The sequence below is a fragment of the Tasmannia lanceolata genome, unplaced genomic scaffold (genome assembly GCF_043159265.1).
Source record: "Tasmannia lanceolata isolate RefF3 unplaced genomic scaffold, GAP_Taslan_0.1 ptg000008l, whole genome shotgun sequence".
NCBI classification, from domain to species: Eukaryota; Viridiplantae; Streptophyta; class Magnoliopsida; order Canellales; family Winteraceae; genus Tasmannia; species Tasmannia lanceolata.
Window position 1 is genome coordinate 36,255,566 of NW_027518685.1, and position 16,598 is coordinate 36,272,163.

General features: G+C 36.8%; 1 protein-coding gene across 1 annotated transcript; it reads right to left on the reverse strand.

Moving 5' to 3' along the window:
- Positions 1 to 13,734: 13,734 nt before the first annotated feature.
- On the reverse strand, positions 13,735 to 15,883 carry LOC143882930 (zinc finger BED domain-containing protein RICESLEEPER 1-like). Its single transcript, XM_077386309.1, has 2 exons — positions 13,873 to 15,883; positions 13,735 to 13,763 (listed from the first exon to the last, which is right to left on the reverse strand). Exons 1-2 carry the CDS (start codon positions 15,881 to 15,883, stop codon positions 13,735 to 13,737), a joined length of 2,040 nt encoding a protein of 679 aa, XP_077242424.1.
- Positions 15,884 to 16,598: the final 715 nt, after the last annotated feature.

The following is a 16,598-nucleotide window of genomic DNA, read 5'->3' on the forward strand; positions in this document are numbered from 1 at the left end:
TCCAAACTGTCCATTTGATGGGCCACAACATAAATAGGTTGTGCCCAAAAAAATCATTTCAGTAGGAAAATCCAAGCCTTTTGATCTATAGAGGTTTCCATAACATGCAATTCCTATCGATCTGAAGGCTAGGATCATCTTATGGAAATGATTTTTGGGTCACAACCTATTTTCATTGTGGCCCAACAAATGGACGGTTTGGATCATCCTATGGTGTGGCTGTACAGTACTTTCTGAAAAAGTAGGAACTATGCAAGCTTACACCATATAAAACTCTAAAAATCGGGTGTGGAAAGATCATAATGCCACCCCTAAAATTCTTTAAATAAAAGGTAATTTTGTCGTTTTGAAAGTTAAAAGCACCTTCCGTTAGAATTCCTTGAAGAGACCGTCAACTTTACCCCATTTGCAAAATATGGCCAAATGCCATTAGGGCCCATTTGAATACCTCATATTTTGTATTTGGATTTGGAATTGAGTTTTGAATACAAAATGAATAGATCCACCAGCTCATGTTGAGGGAGACAAAGAGGTAAGGGGGTACTTCCTACTGGAGGGGAGAGGTTGAGGAGCAAAGAGGGTGAAGGAAACTGCCAGATCTGTGGATTTCCAATTACTTATTTCCACAGCTTATTTGGAAATCTGATTTTTTTCATTGCCAGTCGCTGATTTGGAAATCAAAGAATTTGATCCGGATCCAAATCACAACACAAAAAGGGCTGCAAATGTGAGAAATCCAAATCAAAATCTCCTCGGCATCCAAACTGGCCCTTACTCTTTTTGCAAATTTGAAAACTATGTTACTCTTTTTTCAAATACTGCATAGTAGGTTACTTTTCTTGCAAAAAAAACCCAAATTTTAAAGACATTACTAATGGATGGAAATAGTACCCCCAAGATAAATCTTGACATAAATGCATGCTAAAAGAATGTGAGATAAGTAAGAAATTTCTTAGAATAAAGGGAAAATTATAAAAAAAATGGGACTTTTAACTGAAATTATGAAAAAAGGGTTGTGTTGGCTAAATTATGAGAAATAGGTGAAACGGATCCCAAGGCATGTTTTAAGACAAGAATGCCCTTTTACTTGCTTTTCCCTCCACCAAGGTGAGAAACGGATCCTAATGCATTTCACCAACCCTTTTCACCTTTTTTACTTTCTTCCTCATGCCAACTGTTGAAACTCCATTGCCTTTTGTAAAACTCCATTAAAACTCTATTGAAGACCGGTGAAACTCCCCTTGAGAACATGTAGATTTTATTGGCTCTCTTCATTTTCTTTGGCTATGAAACACAAAGTTCTCTGGTAGGTCCATTGTCATACATTTGCTTAGGTTTAACATGTTCTTTACAATGCTATAGTGTATTGTTATCATCTTCTTTACAATGCTATAGTGTATTGTCATCATCTCTCTATCTCTATTTCTCTATTTCTCTCCATCTATGTTTCTGTTTAGAGTAAAACCCGGTTGAAACTCCTGTCTATATACAATCAGAACCACTATTTAAATGTGTAGAACGAAAATTTAGTTCTCGGAACCATTTTGATATGTGAGAACCAGTATTTAGTCCTTGCAACTACTAAGTAGTGGTTCCAATGGTATGAATAGTGGTTCTGAATGTGGAAATACACTGACGACCCTATGTAGAAGATCGGAACCACTATTTAAACACTTAGATAATCTATTTATACCGTCCTAACCACTATGTAGACCTCTGAACCGCTATATAGTAGTTCCGAGAGTATAAATAGTGAGAATAACAAGTTATTCAATCAAAACCACTATAAAAAGTGAGAATGAGTATCAATAGGAGTTTAAACACTCAGAACCACTAATTATACCTAGGAACCACTATTTACCACTATGTAGTGGTACCGATATATAAATAGTGGTTCTAATGTGTAAATATTGGTTCACACATTATAATAGTATTTCATTGGGTGTCAAAGTTGTCATGAATTTATAAACAGTGGTTTAAATAGTTGTCTAAACACTCAGATCTTATGGTGGTTCATAGTTTAGAAGGCCTAATACTTGTTTCAAGAGTATAAATTGAGAGAATAAAAAAGTTATATAGTCAAAACCAATAGATTCGTCCATAAAAATATATACCTTTAAAAAAAACCACTATAAAAAGTGAGAATGGTTGTATTTATAGGGGTTTAAACACTTAGAACCACTAATTTTACCTACGAACCACTATTTACCACTATGTAGTTGTTCCGGGGTATAAATAGTGGTTCAGAGGTATAAATATTGGTTCATACATTCTAATAGTATTTCATTGGGTCTCAAAGTTGTCATAAATTTATAAACAGTGGTTTAAACACTCATGTGGACCCCCGATCCGAGAGAGAGGTGGGGGACGAGCCCCCAGAGGCCTCTAGTATCATCCACGCGTGAAGAGAGCTCTACCAAGGAACTCTCGAAATGGTGCCATCCTCATAGCATAGCACGAGTGACGATATAAAAAGAAAGAGATACCTCTTGATCCGGAGCCAAGGCTCGAAACCAAGACGCACCTAAAATAACTCAGAGTTGCCATCTATGGATAGGCCATGGAACCCCAAAACAAATCCTCTGTGCAATGGATAACCAGAAATATATATGGGCTCATGCTTGATTATGAATAGGGAAGATCCGAAGAGCACCCCCAATTCATCCTAGTGCAAGTACTTGGTCTCTTATGCCATTTATTATTAACTTTGAAAAGTTTTGGGCGAAAATCATGTGAAATGGGAACAAATATCCCCGAGTGGACGTCTACCCAAACATGCATGACCCGGGGATAAAACAATAAGAATGCACAGAATAAATGGAAGAAGTGTCGCCTAATCACCACTAGGTTATGAGTGACATACCTAATTGGTGTCTAAGTTCTGGTGGACAAGCACATGCATGCTACAACTAAAGGTATAAGGTTTATACAGGAAAGTAAGAAAACACAACAAAACATATAATATGACTCGATAACACACACGACGCAACACAACAAATCTTAAGACTCTAATGATTAAACCCGAGTCTTTAGATGATCTGATGTTCATCCAAAGAAGCCTACGTATCCCCGTCTCCACGAGAATCAAGGCAACGTAGTTCTTCGCACCTATTCTAAGCTATGATGCCTAAGACATCTAGACCTCTATCCTAGACTCGATCTAAAAGACCGGATTAGTTATTAAAGCTTCTTGTGCGATTATTTATATTCCAGTGGATTGTGAATTTTATGACACCCTATATGCCATAACTAAATGCAGGTTAGCCCTAAGTTAATGCAGGTAGTTTCTACAACCTATGTGTAACTAGGCTGTGTGCCCTAAGAAAAACAATGAGATTACTAACGCATCCTAGACCTAGTCATCAGTCGGCGATGTGAATTGCCAACTGACCAGACGGAGGCGTAACAAACTCCTAACTCTAACACAAACACAAATCAAACACACAACAATCAAACAACACATCAAGGACAAACTCCCGACTCTAAAACTCTCTATCGAAAACAAACTCTTAACTCTAGAGGAAGATCTTTTTTAAAACAAGGTTTTAAAGTTGTTGGAATGATTTTTGAAAGATTTATAAAGTCTATTTACAAAGTTTGGCTGGACTTGGGATAAAGATCCCAAGCTGCACTACGTACCTCGTGAAAGAGGATCAAGCCAACGTAGTTCGAAAATGAACTTTCCTAGTACGCTCCTAAAACTTTAACACTTTAGATGATTTTGAATTTTTCTGGTTTTCAAATGTTTTTGAATTTTTAGATATTCAATTATTTTTTGTTTTCAAATTTCTAATGTTTTTTTTTTTTAGTTTTCAAATATTCTAATGCTCTTATGATTTTAAATGATTTCAATGTTCTTGCGATTGTAAATGATTTCAATGTTCTTGGATTTTAAATTTTTAAAAGTTTTCACCCTTTTGGTCAAAGGCCAAAGGGAACACACAATGCAACACCCTAGGGTAAAGGGGAAACCCCAAACCAACAAAGTAGTAGTCCAAAACAAGATGTAACAATCCGCGAATAAGTAAACAAGCGTCCTAAGAACAAAGAAAATGATCTAAGATCCTAAACCAACAAGGCTCTAATAACAAAGAAGAAGACAACGACTCTAAAGGACTAACTCCTAAGGTATAGGACAAACTAACAGTCTATGAAATAGACTCATGAACAATCAATACTAAAAAAAAAATGCAAGTAAGTCAAAGCACATCAAACACTCTATGAGGGGGTGTAAATGAGACTGGGCATGTCTCCTATGGGTTAACCCTCTGATTAGACCAAGGTGGTCTCCTAAAAAGAAAACTCTTCTATTGAGACAGAGCATGTCTCCTAAAAAGGAAAACATTCTAATTAGACAAAGGGTGTCCCCTAAAATGAGACTCATGGAATTTGGAAGGTCTAGACAAGATTTGGAAGTGATTCTAGAAGTTTAGATATTTAGGTTGACATGTAGCACGGGTTCCATTCATTTAGCATAAATAAATATATATATATATATATATATATATATATATATATATATATATATGAGGAAAGTGTCTCTAGTCTCTCCCCTAGATAAGCTTATCTACTCCTCCCTTTAAAAAAACACAGTGGGCCCACGCTGTTTGGATGATCCAAAGCATTCATTTGATAGGTCCTAACATAGATAGGGTGTGCCCAAAAAATCAGCACCAAAGGGTCATCCTAGAACTTCGTTTTGTGGGGCCTTGTGGTACCCAGAATGGACACATATAAACGTCCACGTTTATATGCGTCCATTTTGGACACGGTGTGCCCCACAAAATGAAGTTCTAGGATGACCCTTTGGTGTTGATTTTTTGGGCACACCCTATCTATGTTAGGACCTATCAAATGAATGCTTTGGATCATCCAAACAGCATGGGCCCACTGTGTTTTTTTAAAGGGAGGAGTAGATAAGCTTATCTAGTGGAGAGACTAGAGACACTTTCCTCTCTCTCTCTCTCTCTCTCTCTATATATATATATATATATATATATATATATATATATATTGAAAGCACTCTACACAACATGCAATTTTCACAAGTAAGGTTGTAAAATACAAAGTAAATCATGAAAATTGATCAATATATGATCTGTGACTTGTTAGCATGCTCGTCATATCCCAATACAAGCATTAGAATCAATATAGGCTCAAAACAATCTAAAAAGAAAAGAAAAGGTGAAATTTCCACCCAACATGTAATTTCACAAAAACTTGTCAAAAATGCCAAACAATTCATGAAAATGATTCATTATATGATTTAAAACTTGCTACTAAGCTCAAAACATCCAAAACAATCATTAAAATTGAATAGAGCTCATATTATCCATGATTTTTGAGAAATTGCACAATTATGTCATATAGTGCGAAAAATACAACTTTGTACTGACTTTTTGACCCTTCAAACATCAAAACTATCAAAAACTCTACAAATCAAAATTGTAGATCTTAGCATGAATGACATTCTCTCAGTTGACCACTTTATTTGGATCTGGCCAGAAGTGGCCGGAAAATGGCCTCTTCCAATCCATCGCCATTAAAAGACATTAGTGTTTTAACTGAAAGTTCGGGCTCCGTTTTGACACTCAAAACATCATTTCTGAAAAAATTCGCTCAAGAAAAAAGTAATAGAAAACCTTGCGAAGAACATTTTTTCTTTCTACGGCTTTGGACGAAACAGACTTGAAGTAGGCCAAAAAAGGCCAACAAGCTCCTGCTGCAGAAATGACAGTTTTTTTTCAGAAAAACTGAAGCTTATAAGTAGTTTTTGACATATTAAAAAGTATTTATGGAAAACTTTGCTCAATAAGACAATTTTAGAAAATATTATAACGAACACTTTTCCAGTTGACAGTTTTGAACAATTCCAGCAAGAAGCAGCCCAAAAGTTACTTGACACGATATTTCTAAAAAAGGAACAAAAACGGACTGAAAACTTTAAACGGGCATAACTTTCTCGTCCTTTGGCCAAATTTGGGCCGCCATATGTCGAACTGACCGGCTTGACGAGATCTACAAGATTGAGATGTTTGTTTTTGGATTTTTTTATTATTTAATTTTTATGGGTTTTTGTTTATCCCTTTTGATTGAAAAAGGGGGGGTTTTGGCTCAAGAGGTTGCCGTCTGTCATAGCCATGACCCGACGGTGCGCTCCAAAATCGATAGGATCCCGAAATGCAAAGAGAATCCCGAAACACACTCTAGAGGTAATCCTGAAAGCTACAATGAAGCTCGAAAGATGGGGAAGATCCTGAAAATCTTTGATGAACAGCGAATAAATGAAGACCTCGAACACTAGGGTACAGACTAAAAGGGGATCAAAGGGGGAATGAAGAGGGACTTGTCACTAGGATTGACTTATTGCATACGAAATAAAGTCGACTCCTCCCTGATAAGAGAGATCAGCTTGTTCCATAAGGACAAGTCAATCTAGGCGCAAATGCAAGAATAGGGCTAAGTGCCCAAGCTAAAGCTCGAGGAGAAGAGAATGATAGATTGGGTTACAATGCAAACAAGGCTTTGACAAGGAAGCTACCCAACAGATCCATAACAGTCTTATCAAATAGAGACCATCACAAATGAACGACAATATGAACACTAGTTCCCACGAAGAAATAATAAAATGACAGGCTAGAAAAACAACCAGGAAGCAGAGGGCCCAGATCAAATTCATCCTCGATCTGATTTTAATGATGATCACATCGGTGACTTAATATACTAATAAGTCATGGGCTAATTTTAATAATCATATCAAAACCGCTTCAATTCACATCATCAGAAGACCTCAGGATTAGGAATTAGAACCCAATAAAGATAAGATTTTGACAATCTTATGATTCAAATTTCACTTAGAGGTACCGAAGCTAAGAAATGGCATATGTATGACTCAAAATCTAGTAGACAATCAAAGCCATAATACCCTGCAAATGCGGTAGCTTCAAAGTCCTTATGATCCACTCGGGCTGAGCTTCAACATGAGTATAATCTCAAAGCTAAAGATGGTGTTGTGCGACATTTCAAAATCTTAGCAAATTTCATATCCAACATGATAAAACAAATCAACAAAACTCGCACCATGTTAGAACTGATGACGATAGGACTACCACTAGCTGAACCCAAATTGCCTTTTCCCAGATATTTTTCAAAATTAAACAACATGGGCTGCCCCAGGATCAAGGTTTGATCCCCAATCGTCAATTATAAGAAAATTTCACATTGGAAAGAGAATGGGGGCAAGTCAACCCTCTTAGTCTAGCTAAATGCAAACATTTTACAAAGAAGGAAGCACCATTAAACAACTCCAATAACTAGGCCTCGAAGAAGAAATTGCGATGAAAACTGTAAAGAAAATAAATCTCTATCCTCGTCTTCTTCTCAAGAGAATCCTAAAATAACAGCTTCAGGTAATCCTAAAACTTAATCCCTAGTGAAAAACCATTCTAACATTGGGATCATTAAGACACTCAACTACAGATTTTCTAAAGCGATTAAAAGCATAGAATGAAAATTAGCTTCAAGCAGCCATGGAGATGGAGTATTGCAAATGAGTTACCCGAATGAAGAACTGTTGATTTCAACAAACATGAGGTTGTCGAGATTGATGGTCGAGGATTCCAGCGATTGGATTTGGTGACCGGAATTGAGACGGGGTGGAGCCGACGGCCATTGATGATCAAAATTGCACAAAAACCTTCTTCTCCTCTGCTCATGATGAAGCTACAAAGGCCATCAAATGTCCTTTAAAGACCAAACTCTACTACAATCTCCTCTCAAACCCAACTCCACACACTCAGTTCTTTAAACAGAGAAGGGTTAAAGGGCATGGGATCAAATAGAGATGGAGGTGGTTGTCCATTGATTAGAGGGAATTGGGGTTAAAATGGGATTAGTTGTTAAGAAGGAATAATCACATTATGTGGGCCATTTCATGCCAAAAACAAACCTTTTGCCATCCAAACGAGCCTTATAGAACTTAATTTGTGATTATTCTGACGGAAAATTGATTGCCCGCATGACAAACACAAAGCTCCAATTAAGCCATTTTGAAATTTTAGTACAATATTAGATTACCACCTCATTTTATACTATTTGAAGTGATAGTTGGATAAAGTAATATTGTTTTCCCTATTATATCAATAGATCCTACGCAATTGTTCCTTTTAATCCAGAATGCCACTTCATGTTGCACTATTTGAACTAATATTTGGGTCCCACGTGCAACGCACGTGCATTTTTACTAGTAATATAAAGAACCAAATGATAAGGGAAATGATATCACCACTACCGTATTTTGATGATCGCACTCCTCACTTTATTAAAAAGTACGGTATTACCCGTACCATAGGATGATCCAAACCGTACACTAGATGGGCCACAGCCTAAATAGATTGTGCCGATCAACCTATGGAAATGATTTTTGGGGCACAACCTATTTAGGCTATGGCCCATCTAGTGGACGGTTTGGATCATCCTATGGTGCGGGCCAGACCGTACTTTTTAATAAAGTGAGGAGTGCGATCATCAAAAAACGGTAGTGGTGATATCATTTCCCGATGATAATACCGTAAATAATAATTGGATTTGAATTTCAATTGTAGAGAATAAAATGGCTTACACTGGTTTATTTAAATATATATATATATATATATATATATATATATATATAGCTATAAGATTGTGCGCTTGAGGCATTATAACGCCTCCCATTAGTTTAAATGTTTAGGGCCCACATAGCAGAACCAATAGGAGGTGTTATAACTCCTCAAGCGCACCAACACTTTTCTCATAATATATATATATATATATATGAGGAAAGTGAAGCTACACTGCCGGTGTAGCTAACTTAGCTACACCGCCGGCTTAAAATACAATGGGCCCACATTGTTTTGGTGATCCAAACCATTCATTTGATTGGCCCCCACATAGATAGGTGTCCACCAAAAATCAGCTCCATAGGATCATCCCAACCCTTCAAATTGTAAAGGCAAAAATGGACAAATTTGTGAAGGTTTTTACACGTTCATTTTTGCCTCCACAAATCGTAGGGTTGGGATGATCCTATGGAGCTGATTTTTGGTGGACACCCTATCTATGTGAGGGCCAATCAAATGAATGGTTTGGATCACCAAAACAATGTGGGCCCATTGTATTTTAAGCCGGCGGTGTAGCTAAGTTAGCTACACCGGCGGTGTAGCTTCACTTTCCTCTATATATATATATATATATATATATATATATATATATATATATATATATAGTGGAAACGTTTTCTGTGCAATACCTCAGATAAGTTATCTGAGCAAGAGCTCAAAAAAGCATGTGGGCTCATATTGTTTGGCTGATCCAAAGCATTCATTTGATAGGCCCTTACATAGATAGGGTGTGCCCAAAAAATCAGCTCCATAGGATCATCCTAACCCTTCGATTTTTGGAGGTTAAAAATGGACAGATGTTTGGAGGTTTATACCCATCCACTTTAACCTCCACAAATCGAACGGTTAGGATAATCCTGTGGAGCAGAATTTTTGTGAACACTCTATCTATCTTTGGAATATCCAAATGAATGCTTTGGATCATCCAAACATTGTGGGCCCATATATTTTTTCTGAGCTCTTGCTCAGATAACTTATCTGAGGTATCGCGTAGAAAATGTTTCCCCATAAAAAATAAATAAATAAATATATATATATATATATATATATATGAGGAAAAGGATTGTGAGCTTGAGCGTTGAATCCTTATGGTGCGCTTGAGCTCTCAAACCAATGAGGCCCACATTGTTAGGATGATCCAAAGCATTCACTAGAAAGGGCCTTACATAGATAGGGTGTGTACAAAAAATCAGCTCCATAGGATCATCCTAACCCATCCATTTGTGGAGGTCAAAATGGACAGACCACAAATCTGCCCATTTTTGCCCTCCACTTTTGGAGGGGTTAGGATGATTCAATGGAGCTGATTTTTGGTACACACCCTATCTATGATAGGGCCTTGCAAATGAATGGTTTGGATCCTCACAGAAATTGTGGGACCCATGTGATTGGTGCACTCAAGCGCACCATTTGATGTTAGAGCTCAAGCGCACGAACATATTCCTATATATATATATATATATATATATATATATGAGGAAAATGATTGTGAGCTTGAAGCTCATATAGCTTATATGAGCTTGAGGGCCCAAACACATGTGAGCCCACATTGTTAGGATGATCCAAAACATTCATTTGAAAGGCCCTTACATAGATAGGGTGTGTACAAAAAATCAGCTCCATAGGATCATCCTAACCCATCCAAAAGTGGAGGGCAAAATGGACAGACACCGTTTGCCACAAATCTGCCCATTTTTGCCCTTCGCTTTTGGAGTTGTTAGGATGATTCGATGGAGCTGATTTTTGGTACACACCCTATCTATGATGGGGCCTTGTAAATGAATGGTTTGGATCACCACAAAAAATGTGGGACCCATGTGTTTGGGCCCTCAAGCTCATATAAGCTATATGAGCTTCAAGCTCACAATCATTTTCCTCTCTCTCTCTCTCTCTCTCTCTCTATATATATATATATATATATATATACTCACACACACACACACACTATATAGCAGAAGAGAAAATGAGAGAATTATTTGAATTTCTCCCAAAATTCTAATAGAATTACACATCACTTTTTTGACATTTTTTAACAAGGCACCCATTCAACCCACATATTTTCAATCCTACCCCCTCCTATATGCTTTTTAACAAAGGCACCCATTAAAGCCACATAATTTCAATCCTACCCCCCTCCTTTTTACTTTTTTAATAAAAAACCTGGAAAAAGTCTTTATAGATTGGGGTGCTAGGATCAGCCTATGGAAATGATTTTACGAGCACAACCTATTTATGTTGTGTTCCATCACATGGAGGGTTTGGATCAACCTATGATGTGGTTTGTGCAGTTCTTCGTTGGCCCGTGCATTGCACGGGGTTTTTTACTAGTGTGTGTGTGTTTATATATATATATATATATATATATATCTAATACTATAGCAGAAGAGAAAATGGAGAATTATTGTCCATTTAACACGTCAATGGGATGATTTTTACCATTTTTTGCCCTCTCCACATATCTGTACATACTATCTATGTGAGGGTAAAATTGTAATCTACATACGAAAAGTACCGACACAGGGTACCTGTCTATGACAATTACGGAAAAAACTACCGAGAAGACATAAAGACATATGACAATGACGAAAGAACTACTTTATATTACTCATGCAGGACACTTGCAAAATATTGACGGATTTCGGGCACCTGAAGAGGAACAACAATTATGGAAACCTCTATCGATTGGAGGGCTAGGATCAACCTATATCGATTGGAGGGCTAGGATCAACTTATGGAAATGATTTTACTGGCACAACCAATTGTTGTTGTGTTCCATCACATGGACGGTTTGGATCAACCTATAAAGCCACATAATTTCAATCTTACCCCCTTCCTTTATGCTATTTTAATAAAAAAATCTATAGGGTGATCTTAACCATCCGATTTAAGAGAAACAACATATTATGGAAACCTTTATAGATTGAAGGGCTAGGATCAGCCTATGGAAATGATTTTTTGGGGCACAACCTATTTATGTTATGTTCCATCACATGGACGGTTTGGATCAACCTATGATGTGGTCCGTACTAGTTAAAAACCATGTGCGATGCACGGGCCAATGTGCCTAGGTATCAACTTTGATGTCTAATACCTTGAATTCATTTATAAATATGTTTGCTTTCTTCCACAAAGAACACTAGTTGCTTACCCAGGGCCCACAAGTACAATGGCCTTGATGCAACTCAAAAGTTTATCAATTTTGGGAATTGATATATATATTCACCCTTTTTTCTTCCTTGGGCCGCCCCGTTTAGTGTAAAAGGGTAGACATAAATACACTAGAGGGGGCTGGCTCATGGAAGAAAAGGAGGCGAATATATCACTCCCCTCAATTTTTTTGGCTAGTAGACCCCACATTCATGTGTACAATGATCAGGGTTGTCAAACTCATCGACCCCACATACATGTACCTGTGAGCCTAGTAAATTGTGGTGGCCCACCAGTTCAATGGCTCAGATTGTTGTACGGATATAGCCATGGCTCATAGAATACAATCTCACCCACACGGGGAAAAAAAAATCAAAATGCATTGCGTTTGGATCGCCGCAATCAGAGCTGGAATCACAATACTATTCCACCATTTGGTTACGATTCTACCATTTGGTTATAAAAAAATGGTGGAAAATAATGCATGAATCTGTTTCCTGCCCCAATGAGTGGTAATGCGGTATTCTGATTCCAGTTGGTCGGAATGAAATTTATATATTTTTTTTCAAATTAAATTTTAGTAAATGATATCAGCACAACCGTGTGTTATATCTTCATTACTGCATCTTGTTTTTTAGTATTTAAAGATCTGACGACAAGCCAAGCTGGGTTTGTGCAATTATTAAAACATATTTGTGCTGATATCATCTCTCTAAATATTTATTTTAATTTTTTTCCATTCCATTTCATGGTAATAAGAATAGGAGTCAGATTAGGATACCGATTTAGATTCTTGATTCCGGTAATCCAAAAGAGGAAACAACATAAGAAGGGAACGGAAAGGGTATGCATGTAGTTGTATTAAACAATCAGGGCATTCATGTACCTTCTATATTAAAAAAGCATTTTAGGGATTTTCACTAGGGGTGGACATGGTTCGGTTCGGTTCGGTTCTGGGATAAACCCAGAACCGAACCACCAACGGTCGGTTCCCAGGTTCTGGAACCAGAACCGAACCAGGTGAACCTGGAACCGAACCGAACCAGAACCGAATTTAATCGGTTCGGTTCGGTTCGGTTCTGGTTCTGCAACAGTAGCAAAAAGAGACCATGTCACTTAGACAATGAAGACTTGTAGTCTTGCTGCGGTTATCATTTGTAATAGTAATACAGTTTAGACATATTGAAAGAGACCATGTCATTGAAAGGTTAAAAAGGTTAAAAGAGACCAACCATGTCAAATGCCACATTTATACAAATACAAACCTATTAGAATTCAAGAGATAAGCCATGTATATCTAAACCACCTTTAGGTTTGATTAATGTACAAACCTGTTAAAGAATAGAAACCAACCATGTAAAAGAGTCAATGACCAACCAAAGGCCACCTTTATACAAATACAAACCTGTTAGAATTCAAGAGACCAACCATACAAATACAAACCTGTGAGAAGTACAACAAAATCCAAACCATCCAATTTCCAAACCACTTAAGACCCAAAAATAAAACAAGATACAACACCACCACCTCTTCTCCACCTAAAAGAATAGTCAAGACTCAAGATATAGTCACAACCCAACATAGCATCTAAAGTCTAAGCATCCCAAGCATCAAACTTCAAACTTCAAAGTTGAAACTTGAAACCACAAAAAGATATAACATGCACATGATCCAAATCGAAAAGAGGGAAAAATAAAAAGAAATTCCATCCAATCCTCCAATGTCCAAGCTCACACTTCTTTGCATCATTTTTTCCTCGGATCCATAGATATTCTGAAAAAAATAACATAAATTTAGTATATTAGTATCTGAATAATAAATTAAATAGTGCAAGATAAACTTTCTGAAGCAATAAAATTATTTAAATTTAGTTATGTTGAAGCCATTTACCATAAAAAACATGAGTGAAGTGGCATTTCGACTTTCAAGGTCAATCCAAAGAAACTTCCGTACTATCAACTGCAAAGGTATAATATAAATCAAATTTTGATGAAAATGAAAATTTTTGTGAGCTTCCTACAATTAATTATAACATAATAATTGAGTTAACATTAAAAAAAAATGTTACCTAATTCAAATTCTTCAAGTTCATCTAGTTGTTCTTCTATTTCAATAGGGAGTGGCGAAGCCCGTAACCAATCCTGTCCACAAATCAAGCACTCCACTAACTTAGGGGTTAGAGAACTGCGAAACTGATCAAGAATACGACCTCCGGTGCTGAAAGCAGACTCTGAGGCAACAGTGGATACGGGAATAGCTAGAACATCTCTTGCTATTTGGGAAAGAATTTTGTATCTAGAACTATTCACTTTCCACCAATTCAATATTTCAAATTTTGGGTCTTGAGTTTCACATCCTTCCTCTAAGTATCTATCCACCTCAGACTTAGAATCCTCACTCTCCTCTTCTTTTAAGAATGCAACAAACTCTGAGTCAACAATCTCCGATTCAACAACCTCCATGTCATTTACATTCTGAACTGTACTAGTAGTGGGCGGTGAGGAAATAGATTTGTAATGCACAAAGAGACGATGTAATGCTCCACCTACTCTATTAGTGAGTGCACTAACCTTATCCGAAGTATAAAGTTTAGAATAACAAAATTTAACATACTTCAATTTAAATCGAGGATCCAACACCACAGCAAGCAATAACATCATGTTTACTTTATCAATGTTTCCCCAATACTTATCAAATTTTTCCTTCATTTTGAAAGCCATATTGCTCAAAAAAACATCTTCACTTTTCAACAACTCATACAACTGACGTTCAATTTTAAAAACTTCATGAAAGTATGAGTTAGATGTAACATGCAAAGATCCAGATAATCGTAGAGTAGCATCGTAGAAAGTTTTCAAAAAATGAGTCAACACTCGAGCATTATCCCAATCTTCAAAAGTAGGAGACCCATCTTTCAACTCTGTCACAAAAAGTACATCTTCATCTTCAAGCCTTTCAAAAGCTTTTCTAAATTTCAATGCAGTTTCCAACATAAGATAAGTAGAGTTCCATCTAGTTGGGACATCTAGGCAAAGAGAACTCTTACATGTGATTCTCTCTTTCTCCACACAAGACTTGAATCTTCCCAATCTAGATGGAGAACTCCTAATGTACCTTACTGCCCCACGAATTCGAGAAATCGATTCGATGACCTCATTTATCCCATCTTTGACAATCAAATTTAATATGTGTGCACAACATCTCATGTGAAAGAACTCACCATCTAAAATGAAACCATTTCTATTAGAAATTTTTTTCTTCAAATATCCAACAGCTGTATCGTTTGAACTTGCATTATCTACTGTAATTGTGCACACATTTTCTATACCCCATTGTATCATGCATGACTCGACAGCTTGTCCTATTGCCTCACCCTTATGACTAGAAATGATACAAAAGTTTATTATTCTCTTATGCAATTTCCAATCATGATCAATGAAATGGGCTGTAAGGCACATATAGGAAAGATTTTGTAAAGAAGTCCATGCATCTGTTGTCAGGGAAACTCTTTGGTTTGTTTTATGCAACAAGTCCTTCATTTTTTTTTTCTCACTGGCATACAATGCCAAACAATCTCTAGCCACTGTTCGACGGCCAACTAACTTAAATCTAGGTTGCATGACACTACAAAAATACCGGAAACCCTCTCGTTCCACAAACCTAAAAGGTAATTCATCAATTATGATCATCCTAGTGAGTGCCTCTCTACACAATTCTTGATCGAATTTCCATGCAACAAGACTACTATCTCCTCCCTCTTGTGACACTGATTGATATGAGGAAAGAAGCTTTTGCCTCTTGTCTTGAAAATTGGGATACTTAGGACAATTTCTAAAATGCTTCCATAATGTACTAGTCCCATAACTACTACTATATGTATAAGCACTTTTGCAATAATTACATATTGCCTTTTCAGGTTTCCCCTCTTCCATATTCAGGACTTTAGTAAAGTGCACCCACACCTCAGATATAATAGCCTTTTTTTTAGTGGGGCATACCTTTGTAGATTGAGAGCTGACTTCCTCAGTAGGATTTGAACCTCCACCAACTTCGGCATTAGGATTGTAGGTGTCTCCCATACTTGACATCTAATAAGAAATAAAAACAATAAAAAAATTAATATCCCATACATGGGTAGTTGGGTACTACATAGTACATACAATGCTACACAGTCGGTGTATGATCAATTTACCAATATGTGCACATTTTTTTCTGCAAGCATCACTTATAAAACCCTAAACTAGGATTAATAATGGTGTGACCTCAACACAAAACCCTTTTAGATTAGATGCAAAAGGGTTTGCAAAAGGCCCTGTTTGTTTCAGATTGATGAAAATAGAGATGTCTCATATTCCAAAAGGCCCTGTTTGTTTCAGATTTTTGCAACTGAGTGTTGCCCCAAAACTGATTATTGGACTCCAAATTACGTTTAATTTGGAGTCCATTAATCGGTTTATGCCTTTGTGGTCCACAAACAGCTGCAAAAATCAAACACGAACAGGGCCTCCATAGTAGTCCAAGCAATTATTTGATTGCTGCTTACACACGTCAAAAGAGTATACTACTTGTGTCAACAGTCCAATTTTAAATTCTAAGGGCTGTACCCATGCCAAAAAAAAGTAGCTTTGATTCTCTACATCCTTTTCAGGACTGTGCAAACAGAACATGGTAGGAAATTTGCATGACAATGGAACAGTAAATTTGGTAATCTTTTGCCAACTTCTCTCTAAATAATTACATAAAAAGTATAACTCATTTCTAATTAATTCAAATTATTTTCATCATATGGGTGAA